We start from the raw sequence: 12,094 nt of genomic DNA, 5'->3' as shown, positions 1-12,094 counted from the left end.
AGCGGGTAAAATAAGTATTGAACACGTCACTAATTTTCTAAGTAAATATATTTCTAAAGGTGTTATTGACATGAAATTATCACCAAATGTTGGTAACAACCCATCCAATCCACACAGGCAAAGAAATTTAACCATAGATGTCCATAAATTAAGTTATGTGCAATAATAAGTGTTCAATACTTATTTCACCTGCTCTGTGTATGAATATAATATATGCTGGATATCCTATATTTAGAGCTTTCTGTCCTGGTTGGCTTCAATTGCCATACCTGTTGCTTACATTTCTGAGGCTGGGTTTTTATATATCTGGGAAATTTGCATCACCTGACCTTTCCTAACAATAACAGTGAACAAGCCATAACCCTAACTGGCTAGTCAAGGTCTGAAACCTTGGTCAACGTTATCTGAGCACACAAACCTCCAATGGCGCCAAACTTTTGCATCGACCCATTTTCCCTTTTGTAACTTTTAAAATGTAAAACAGATATCTCTATCGATAGATAGATATAGATATATATCTAGATATTGTAAGGCAGCGCTAGTCATCATGCTGGGGGACACTCGCTTCACCGGGTCAATTAAAACACACATGCGACGTTTTCCAGTAACATGAAATCCAGCAGTTTATTACACTTCATAACTGCTTATAACATAGTCCGTCTCAGTGGCTCACCGGCATGTTTACAAGCATAACATCCAAGAGCCTTTCAAGTGGCAGACAGGGCCACTTGGCTCCAGTTACAGCCTTCAGCAAAGTAACTATATCAATGTCCATATAACGCACCGCTTTTACCTTTTGCCGGGTCTAGCGGTTTCCATCAGATTTGTTCTGCCACAGCTGTGGCTTTACGGCTTCCCAGATGGGGGTCTCCAGCCCTCGTACCTTTCAAGGCTACTGGCATCTCTTACACACAAGGATCCAGCCTCTGCCTTTCAGGACTCAGCAGGCTTTACCAGGCCTCTCTAGGCCTCACTAAGCCTCTCCAGGCTAACTGTGTCCCACACACAGGGAACAGGCCTCACGCCTTTCACACTGTTTCAAAAGCACCAGGATTTATGTATCCTCCAGTGCATACAGGACCTGTGCTGATGTCGCACTCATGTGATCAGTCACCTGAGGGGGAGGTACATGGTCAGCCAAAACTCACCCTGGACCATTACCGTAATGCTGCAAGCCGCTGCATTACAGTAGATAGATAGATATACAAGGTGGTCCAAAAGTAGATGGACAGAAAGTGTAATAAGGTTATGAAGGGGGGGGGGATTTATCAAACATGGTGTAAAATGAAACTGGCTCAGTTGCCCTTAGCAACCAATCAGATTCCACTTTTCATTCCTCACAGACTCTTTGGAAAATGAAAGGTGGAATCTGATTGGTTGCTAAGGGCAACTGAGCCAGTTTCACAGATCTAGTTTTCACAGATCTCCCCCAAATCTGTTTTCTTTTCAGATAATCAAGATAACACATAATGGCAAATAATTTAAATACATATCAAAGAAAATGGATTTTAACAGAGTATTGGAAATCTCAAAATTTTGAAACCATTAGAGCAAATTGGGTTGAAACTTTTGGTACTCAAGCCCCAAAGAGACAAACCATTTACCGCATTCGTGAAAAATTCAATGCCACTGGCTCAATCCTTAATGCTCCAAAAACTGGTTGACCCAAAACAGTCTGTACAGAAGAGAATAAACAACTTGTTGCTGAAACATTTGTTCAGAGTCCAAAAAAGTCCACCAGAAGAACCTCTTTGGAATTGGGAATTTCACGAGCTTCTATCATGTGAATCCTGAAATCTATTGGGTGGAAAGCTTATCGTCCACGTCTAATTCATGGTTTATTGGAGGATGATCCAGACAGGCGGCTGCAATTTAGTGAGATTATGCTTAACGAAACTGAAGAAAATCCAGTAATTTTAGATAACATTATGTGGAGTGATGAAGCTTCTTTCAAATTATCGGCCATATTAACAGACATAATTGTATTTACTGGTATAATGAGAACATGCATTTAACATTAGATCAACAACTAAATGAGCCTGGTGTTAATGTTTGGGGTGGTATTTCAAGTTTTGGTGTTTTAGGACCAATATTTTTTGATGGAACAGTCACAGGAGATAAGTATCTCGAAATTCTAATGAATCAAGTTGTTCCCCAGTTACAGCAACAGCCTAATTCACACGACCTTTATTTCCAACAAGATGGAGCCCCTCCACATTATTCAAGAGTAATCCGCGAGTATCCTGATGAAACATTTCCTAATAAATGGATTGGCCGAAGTGGCCCACTTGATTGGCCGGCACGTTCACCAGACTTGACCCCAATGGATTTTTTCTTTTGGGGAGTACTCAAGGAGAAAGTTTATAGTCGAAAACCAAAAAGTGTCAGTGACTTGAAAAATGACATAAGAGATGCATTTCAAGAAATTAATATCCAAAGAGACTTGTGCAAAAACGTTTGACAAAGCGTAAGAGGCGACTTCAAAGCTGTGCAAATTGTAATGGAAAACAGTTTGAGCACCTGCATTGATAACATTTAAGGGCTTTTGTATTATTGTTCAGAATAAAATGTAATTGTCAATGTTATGCTTGTGTTAGTAAATATAATTTTATATAGAAATCAAAATGAATGTTATTATTTTCTGGCCACCTACTTTTGAACCACCCTGTATATCTAGATTTATAATATAGATATAGAGAGATATTATATATCTATATAGATATATATTATATATCTATCTATAACTTTAGGCCTTTTAGAGATCATTTTATCTTTAACTTACTTAACTGTTCACAATAAGAGTAATTCTGACCAGGGGTGCCCAAACGTTTACATGCCACTGTACCTGCTTTTTATATGAAAAACAGGATACCTCCATGCACGGGGCCATGGGGATAAACAAATGGTGCAGTTTACACTTGATTTAAACCATAAAAACAGCTTTTATTCATGAAATGTAAAGACATCAAAGAAAGTACAAAAAGCAAGAATGCCTGCATAAGGAATACACTAGGTAAGTATGTCAAATTTATATAATGAATACCACATTCTTATCAAACAGTGTGTAGGTGAATAAAACCAACATTGTAATTTTCTAGATGTTATGTCACGTAGAAAATCAAAGTAGCAAAGTTGATAGCCAATAACAGTGAAAGAAGTAACCATGTAAATGAACATACTGAATGCAAATGCCACATAAAATGGTGTAGCAGCCAAATAGAAAGTGTTTTGTAGGTATGTATAGTGCAAATTTACACTTCAGATAGTGCTATCGCTAATATACAAAGCAAAGCTGCTATACTGTGAGTAATACAATTGAAGTAAATGAATAAATCATACTAGTAGTGAATACATAGTGCAGTAAATAGAACAGAGTATACATATCAAGTTTGTGCTGCTTCTAGGTAGCGAAAGTGTTGTACCACGGAAGAGACAATCCATGTGACATGTCTGCAAATAAAGGCTTTCCTAGTGATATCCAGAGCCCCGACGCACGTTTCACACTGCTTCCTCGGATGAATAAAATCTGTTTTTATGATTAAATGGAGTGTTAACGCAGTGCATGGAGATCCTTTTTTATATTCATACAGTGCATCCCTATATATTGTTTTATGGATAGCTTTTAAAGGCTGTAATCATGCTTTTTTATCCATTTGTTAATACAGTGAGGAATTAAGTGTTTGATACACTGACGATTTTGCAAGTCTTCCCACCTATCAATTATTTATTTCCCCGCTGTAAATATGAAAGGCTGTGTTCTTACTTTTGTTCAGGACTGTACTATTAGGCCAGATTCGAGTGGCTTTATTAAAACTTTGACCAGTCGGATCTGCAAATTGCTCCAGTCATTCTCTGTGACTTATAAATAAAGCAGAGTACAGCTTAGACCTTCTACATAAGTGCTGGTTTCATTTGAGGTCTTTACGGTGTCATTTTCAAGTTCGTGAGTCTACATGTTTGGGAATGAAAGTTGGGGGTCAGTGAGTAAGTGCATTTTGTAAATCTTTAAAGGGAATCTGTCAGTAGGTTTTTGCTATGTAATCTGAGGACACCATGAGGGTGGAAACACTGATTAAAATGAAGTCCTATCTCAGGCTGTGTGCTGTTGTTTACTTACACCTGAAGGTTTTATCACCTGGTGATTATCATTGTCTAGACTACATGAGTTACAGCAGCATGTGCATGCTGGTCAGTCTGTCCCCCCCCTGTGATGAGCAGCTCACAGTCTGTAGAGTAGGTACATGGAGAGCGTGGTGTGGGTGGGGTCAGCTTTCTCAGATCTGCTGCATTGCTAATCTAAAAAACTCTGTCACAACCGCTGCACCCAGTAAAATGATACATCGTTGGATTCAGGGTCTCTTTGACTACATCACGCTTTTCTCAAATGAAGTAGCAAAAACCTGCTGACAAATTTCCTTTAAGGCCCGGGGTCACATGAGCGTATGTTCTCTCGTGCTAGAAAATTGGGGCCAATTATGCAAATGACGCTCGGCTTAAACTCTGCCAGAGATTGAGCAGAGTGTCAGTGCACTGTGCTCCGATCCTCTCGCATGAGAGCACCTGATCACAAGTGCGGAAGAGACAGAGAAAGTAATTTCTCCATCGCTGGCATCCACTGCAATCAGACAGCACTCGGATGAAATCCGAGTGCAGTCCGATGTTTCACACGCACCCATAGACTTGTATGGGTGAGTGCAATCTGAATATCAGAGCCACATGCAGCATGCTGCTATTGTTACTCTCATGCCGAATCGGCATGAGAAAATAATCACTGATCTGCAAAGCCCCATTGTATAACACTGGTCCGAGTGCTATCCGATTTTTAATCTGATTGCACTCGCATGATTTACACGCTCGTGTAAGCGAGCCCGCCCTCAATGTGTAGATTGCAAAAAAAGAAAAAAAAAGTTAACCTATATCTTATTTGCATGCTTTATATTTGATATCATGGTCAATTTATTATTATTTTTTTTTTTAGGTGAGAAGTTGTGTGAAGTACAGTGTGAGTCGCCCACTTTCACTGTAGCCTGGCACCCTAAAAGATACTTATTGGCGTTTGCTTGTGACGACAAGGATGGCAAATATGACAGTAGTCGTGAAGCTGGCACTGTAAAATTATTTGGACTTCCAAACGACTCTTGAAAAACAATGTAATGACTACTGAGTGGTTGGCCGTACACAAACCAACCCCTACTGCCAGTGCTCACTAGCGTGGTGGCTGAAAGAAGCATGGATACAAGACGCTCAGATTATATTATGTCTTGAACTTGGAAGCCTCTTTTAATGCCAATACATAACTGATAGAACTCTTTATTTTTTTAGTAGTAAAATTTTTACTTCCATTTAAAACTTTTTTTTTTTTATATCTGAATTTTTGGTTTATTTGCACGTTATGACGTGTTTTTTTTTTTTTTTTTTTAAAACAAAACATTAAACCCTTCCTGACTAAGAACATTTTTGTATGTCCAGATCGATTGTATGGATTTGGCTTAGGAGCTGAGCCCGCTCCATACATGGCAGGTGTCAGATGTTGTGTATTTAGCTGCTTTATAACCAATGACTTAGAAGCAACATCTACAGTTAGGTCCATATATGTTTGGACAGAGACAACATTTTTCTAATTTTGGTTCTAGACATTACCACAATGAATTTTAAACAAAACAATTCAGATGCAGTTGAAGTTCAGACTTTCAGCTTTCATTTGAGGGTATCCACATTAAAATTGGATGAAGGGTTTAGGAGTTTCAGCTCCTTAACATGTGCCACCCTGTTTTTAAAGGGACCAAAAGTAATTGGACAGATTAAATAATTGTAAATAAAATGTTCATTTCTAGTACTTGGTTGAAAACCCTTTGTTGGCAATGACTACCTGAAGTCTTGAGCTCATGGACATCACCAGACTCTGTGTTTCCTCCTTTTTGATGCTCTGCCAGGCCTTCACTGCGGTGGTTTTCAGTTGCTGTTTGCTTGTGGGCCTTTCTGTCTGAAGTTTAGTCTTTAACAAGTGAAATGCATGCTCAATTGGGTTGAGATCAGGTGACTGACTTGGCCATTCAAGAATATTCCACTTCTTTGCTTTAATAAACTCCTGGGTTGCTTTGGCTTTATGTTTTGGGTCATTGTCCATCTGTAGTATGAAACGACGACCAATCAGTTTGGCTGCATTTGGCTGGATCTGAGCACACAGTATGGCTCTGAATACATCAGAATTCATTCGGCTGCTTTTGTCCTGTGTCACATCATCAATAAACACTAGTGACCCAGTGCCACTGGCAGCCATGCATGCCCAAGCCATCACACTGCCTCCGCCGTGTTTTACAGATGATGTGGTGTGCTTTGGATCATGAGCTGTACCACGCCTTCGCCATACTTTTCTCTTTCCATCATTCTGGTAGAGGTTGATCTTGGTTTCATCTGTCCAAAGAATGTTCTTCCAGAACTGTGCTGGCTTTTTTAGATGTTTTTTAGCAAAGTCCAGTCTAGCCTTTTTGTTCTTGATGCTTATGAGTGGCTTGCACCGTGCAGTGAACCCTCTGTATTTACTTTCATGCAGTCTTCTCTTTTTGGTAGATTTGGATATTGATATGCCTACCTCCTGGAGAGTGTTGTTTACTTGGTTGGCTGTTGTGAAGGGGTTTCTCTCCACCATGGAGACTATTCTGCGAGTCATCCACCACTGTTGTCTTCCGTGGGCGCCCAGGTCTTTTTGCATTGATGAGTTCACCAGTGCTTTCCTTCCTTCCTTCCTTCCTTCCTTCCTTCCTTCCTTCCTTCCTTCCTTCCTTCCTTCCTTCCTTCCTTCCTTCCTTCCTTCCTTCCTTCCTTCCTTCCTTCCTTCCTTCCTTCCTTCCTTCCTTCCTTCCTTTCTTTCTTTCTTTCTTTCTTTCTTTCTTTCTTTCTTTCTTTCTTTCTCCTTCCAAATGCAAGCACCACATCTCAAATCAACTCCAGGCCTTTTATCTGCTTAATTGAGAATGACATAACGAAGGGATTGCCCACACCTGTCCATGAAATAGCCTTGGAGTCAATTGTCCAATTACTTTTGGTCCCTTTAAAAACAGGGTGGCTCATGTTAAGGAGCTGAAACTCCTAAACCCTTCATCCAATTTTAATGTGGATACCCTCAAATGAAAGTCTGAACTTCAACTGCATCTGAATTGTTTTGTTTAAAATTCATTGTGGTAATGTCTAGAACCAAAATTAGAAAAATGTTGTCTCTGTCCAAATATATATGGAGCTAACTGTATGTCTGACTTTAGCATTTAAATGATTCTGAATGCAGTGTGCGCCCATTGCCCGTACCCAATTACTCTTCTTGCGGTGCAGTCACCAGGATACTGATGGTTTGCCTACTTTGTACTCTCACAAAACACAGTCTGTTGCTGGGCTTTATCGAATATAGGAAAATTAACTATTTACTGCAATACTGTAAGATTGCAGTATATACAATTTTTAAGCAATCAGATGATCTTGGGTTTAAGTACCCAAGGGGTAAAAAAGAGAGAAAAATGAAATATGTTTTTAAAAGTATAAAAACATAAGTTTACATCACCTCTCATTTTCCCATTTCAAAACTATGCCGATTTATGAAAATATAAAATGAATTAACTCATAAGCTAAACTGCTTTACTACTTCAAATCAACCCACAGACTCCGGGAAGACCCTTGTAGTCCCTGCCCCAGTTAAAGGTTAAATCAACAATAAAGCAAATGTATTTGTGTTCAAAGGCCTTATAAGACTTTTGTGAGGCACAGTATGTAAAATACATGGAAAAATAAATTGCTTGATTTAAAAAAAACAAACAAAGAAAAAAACTCTTAATCTGTTTCTCAACCACAAACCCATTAAAAAAAATCATCCAATATATAAACATTTCTATGAAAAGGGAAGCACATTTTAAAAATTCTTAATCGTTGTTTAACAAAAAAAAGTAAAAGATATCTTTTTTTTTTTTTCCCCTTTATCTGGCCGGTGGTGTAGTCATGACTGCTGATGAATTGATCGTAATTTATGAAACAAGTGTGGCTTAAATAAGCACCTACATTTTTTTTTTTTTTTAAATTAAATGTGTGAGTAGATGTATGTGATGTAGTGTGAGTGTATTACTATAGTCACCTACCGCTACTCTCTCCGGTGTCCAGCGCCGTTCAGCTCCGCTTCTGAGTGTCGTCACTACAATTGCGACTAGCCGCGTCACTCCGTACGGTATGTGAGCGCCAGAAGTCTCTTATAATGTAAGTCTATAGAGCCTTGTTCTGACACTCCATAGGCTTGCATTGTAAAATCCACTTCCAGGTCACGCAGAGCGCATAGAGTGAGCCGGTTAGACGCAATTGTGGTGACGTCACTCAGAAGAGGAACAGAATAGTGCTGGACATCGGAGAGAGCGGTGGTAGGGGAGTGTATCCATACACTCACACTACATTACACACACGCTGACTTAAAAACTTAATGGGATTGCTTATATAAATTATGACAGAATTGAACTCTAGTCTATGACTGGAGTACATTTCTTGCACTGCTGCATGGTAGTTGAAAGTGCGCTAAATTCATTAAGAGTCACACTTATTCCAGAAGGGAAAATACTTTGTTGCTATGATGAACTGATCAACTTTTTCTCTTGCGATAATTGTGACAAATGTAACTTGCTATGTGAATCCAATGCGTTGACTCCTTTCTTAATACACACAGGCATAATTGCTACAACTCAAATCAGTTGTTATGATATGGATTGTGACTTAAAAGGAATCAGTCACAAGATTTTTAACACCTATTTGGAGAGCAACATAATGTAGAGACGGAGAACCTGATGCTAGCAGTGTGTCACTTACTGGGCTCTTGCTGCAGGTAGTCAAGCATATGCATGAGCTGTATATAACTCCACCACCATCACTGATTTAGCAGCTTTCTGTCTATGCACAGTGTACACAGAAAGCTACCAATCAATGGTGAGGGCGAGTTATACTGAGCTCACCATTTAGAGAACTGCTAGATCTGCAGCAAGCAGCCTAGTAAATTGACACATAACTGGAATCGGGGTCTCTGCCCCTACATCATGCTGCTCTCTAAAAAATTTGCTCTCAGGTTTCCTATCCCGTCTGTGTTTAACTGCTTTAAAACCAGACTTGAAGTCTAAAATAAAATAAAACATACTCTCCTTATTGATTTCTGGCATTTCTTCTTTCAATTTTGCCTCCTCTTTTTGAGACCTATCAGTGTTTGCCAAACTCCAGTCCTCATGGCCCCCAACAGGTCATGTTTTAGGATTTCCTTAGTATTACACAGGTGATGGAATTATCAAGGTATCCGAAAATGTCACAGGTTCACTCATCTGTGCAAAACTAGGGAAATTCTGGAAACATGTTGTGATGGGGGCCGAGGACGAGGTTTGGAAAACGCTGCAGTGTACGGATGTCTCGGTATTTAAAGTGCTAAGATGGGAAATATCCTTTCACCCCTTAACGACCTTGGACATATCCATACATTTTGGGTGGAAAAGGAGTTCCCGACCTTGGATACGATCCTGGCGATCGTGTAGTCACAGAAGCTGTGCAGGCATGATCGCTGCCAGGTGTTCAGCTGACACCCAGCTCCCACAGCCAGGAGCGGTGCCCATAATGCCCCCAGCTGTTTTAACCTTTTTAAATGCTGCGATTGATGTTGATCGCAACATTTAGGACACTGTTAGAGGGAGTGAGCTCCCTCTCCCATCGGATCGACGTCATCGTGAGGGTCCTATCTTTTGCAATGGTGACCCGAGATCGTCAAGACAACATCCGGTTTACCTTGCTATGGAAAGTCTGTTTTCGACCATGCTCAGAGCATGGTTTAACAGGCTTCTGTCAGTGCAGTACTGGCAGGTATAAAGCATTACAATGCGTTATACCAGTCATCAGAGTACTAAGGCTATGTGCCCACGATGCAGACGGCATGGATTTATATAGTGTGACCCGAGAGAATGGTTAAAAAAAAAAAAAATAAACCTATACTTGCCTTCCGATGGCCCCTGCAGACTTGCTGCGCTCCTGTGCTGGCTGCCGGCAGATCGCGGTACACTGTACTGAAAGACCTGCTGTCACATGACTGACTTCAGTGCAATTCCTTCAGTCCTCCGCGATCTGTCGGCAAGCAGAGAGAATTCCAGGGGCCGTTGGAAGGTGAATATAATCTTTATTTTTTTATTTATTTATTTTTTTTTTTACAGCTTTTAATGGTACCTGGGTGTGGATGAGACTCTCCTCTCTTCTACACCCGGGTACCATCCGCACATTAGAACGTGCCAATTACCCAAGTACAGATGCAGTCTTGCGGAATTGGCACGTTCTAATGCAAGTCAATGGCGGTGAAAACGCAGCACTAACGCAAAATAATTGGTAGTGCTGCTTTTTTTTCCGCAATGATAATCCGCAGCGGAAATTTCCGCAGCATGTGCACAGCACATGCAGATTATCATTGGGGAACATGGCAGGCCTTCTACCATGCGTTTTTTAAGCGTTTCTGCAGCGTTTTTGCCGCTGCTTAAACGCATTGTGGGCACACAGCCTAACAGTTAAAGTTCCATAGAGGGACTAAGTAAAAAAAAAAAAAAAAAAGCTATTTTTTTTTTAATTTTTTTTTATTTGTGATTTTAATTTTTTGTATTGTATCCATGAATGTGTTTTTATGTAAAAAAAAATAATAAAATAAATAAAAATAAAGTAAAAATACACTTTCTGAATTGCTGTTTTTTGTTTGTTCATTCATTCTGCCTCCCAAAAATCACAATAGAAAGCAATCAAAAAACATTGTGCCCTAAAATGTTACCAATAAAAACACATCCTGCAAAAAATAAGCCCTCTCATGACTGTCGGCAGAAATATGGAATAAATGTTATAGCTTTTTTGCTATAAGAAAGGTTTTTTTTAGCATGTGACAGCAGCCAAACATAAAATATATAAATCTGGCATTGCTGTAATCGCATCGATCCGAAGAATAAAGTCGTTTAATCACTTATACCGCACGAGGAACGGTGTAAAAAAAAAAATAAAACCAATTCTTAACCTGCTGTGTGTTCATTCCCTCTCACAAAGATCGCAGTAAGGCTCAGCTCACATTTATCCTGCGCTCTGCGCTGAGCGCTTACACCGGGAATTCCGTGTAAATCCCTGAAATACGTGATTCAGACGGAACCCTGGTTTAAGATTCCTATAATGCGGCCGATGGGGGACACTGTGTATGCCTTCTGGCCTATGATCCGGCGGTATCAGTCTTTTTAAGCGTGCATAAAAGCACGGTCTGTGGGCGTGTATGGAGGAGTGAGGACGTTCAGGTCCTGCCTGCGTGATATCTGCAGACCCAATTAAACACTATTTACCCCCAAATGTCCGCTAAGAAGCGTCCCACCTCTGGCCAAGCTAATAGACGTCCTTCAGTGGTGCCTGCGACAGGTATTTCCCGATATCTGAGGAGTTCTGTGGGCCCTGAACCGGAGCTAGCAAGCTCTCTGACTGGAAAGAAGATGGAGGGTGGAGGAGCAGCATTATCTACATCAGGGACTGTGAGTTGCATAAATAATACTGTAGGGACTTACATGATACAGGTTTCTAAAGATGATGGCCAGGGGCAGAGGGAGGTATCTCGTGCTTCTTATTCACAAGCAGTGAGAAGCTCCTTGCACAGGTTGAGGGATTTGTCCTGGGCATTCCTGAGCATTGAGGACCTGGCAGGCAATGTATCTACTCAGTATTCCCACACTGGGATGATCTTAAGGCTCATATATGTGCTATTCCCACAAAGGAAGATATGGAGAACTATATCTCTAGGCTGGAAGCATCCTATAGGGCTGAGACTGCTATCAGAGGGGAACTTCAGCAGCTTTCTGAAAGGGTGGCTAATGATGAAAACCATACAGAAGCCATCACTCAGATTACACACACAGAAGCAGACATCTGCAGCTCACTCTCAACAGTTGGAATATCTGTCTGACATGGTGGACAACAGAAAATAGAGGGAGACGCAATAATATCAGAATTAGAGGCCTCCCACAGTCTGTGGAACAGAATAAGCTGGAGGAATCCTTCCCCTGTATCTTTAATTCAATACTAGAGCTACCAC

The 12,094-nt window shown here is 40.4% G+C and overlaps 1 protein-coding gene across 2 annotated transcripts in view; it reads left to right on the top strand.

Annotated features, from left to right (window-relative positions):
• THOC3 (THO complex subunit 3) overlaps positions 1-5,650 on the top strand; it is a 67,370-nt gene extending 61,720 nt beyond the window's left edge. The window contains exon 6 of one of the 2 annotated variants that reach the window (XM_073651151.1): positions 4,979-5,650. In XM_073651151.1, the coding sequence (XP_073507252.1) occupies positions 4,979-5,142 (164 nt within the window). In that variant the 3' untranslated portion in view covers positions 5,143-5,650. Of the gene's footprint in view, positions 1-1,450; positions 3,809-4,978 lie in introns of those variants that run through there. The other variant, XM_073651152.1, reaches the window with a different exon arrangement.
• Positions 5,651-12,094: the final 6,444 nt, after the last annotated feature.

The sequence above is a fragment of the Phyllobates terribilis genome, unplaced genomic scaffold (assembly GCF_046119375.1).
Source record: "Phyllobates terribilis strain yellow unplaced genomic scaffold, ASM4611937v1 Scaffold_11__3_contigs__length_659146591, whole genome shotgun sequence".
Lineage (NCBI taxonomy): Eukaryota > Metazoa > Chordata > Amphibia > Anura > Dendrobatidae > Phyllobates > Phyllobates terribilis.
This window is presented reverse-complemented; position numbering and strand designations above follow the sequence as displayed.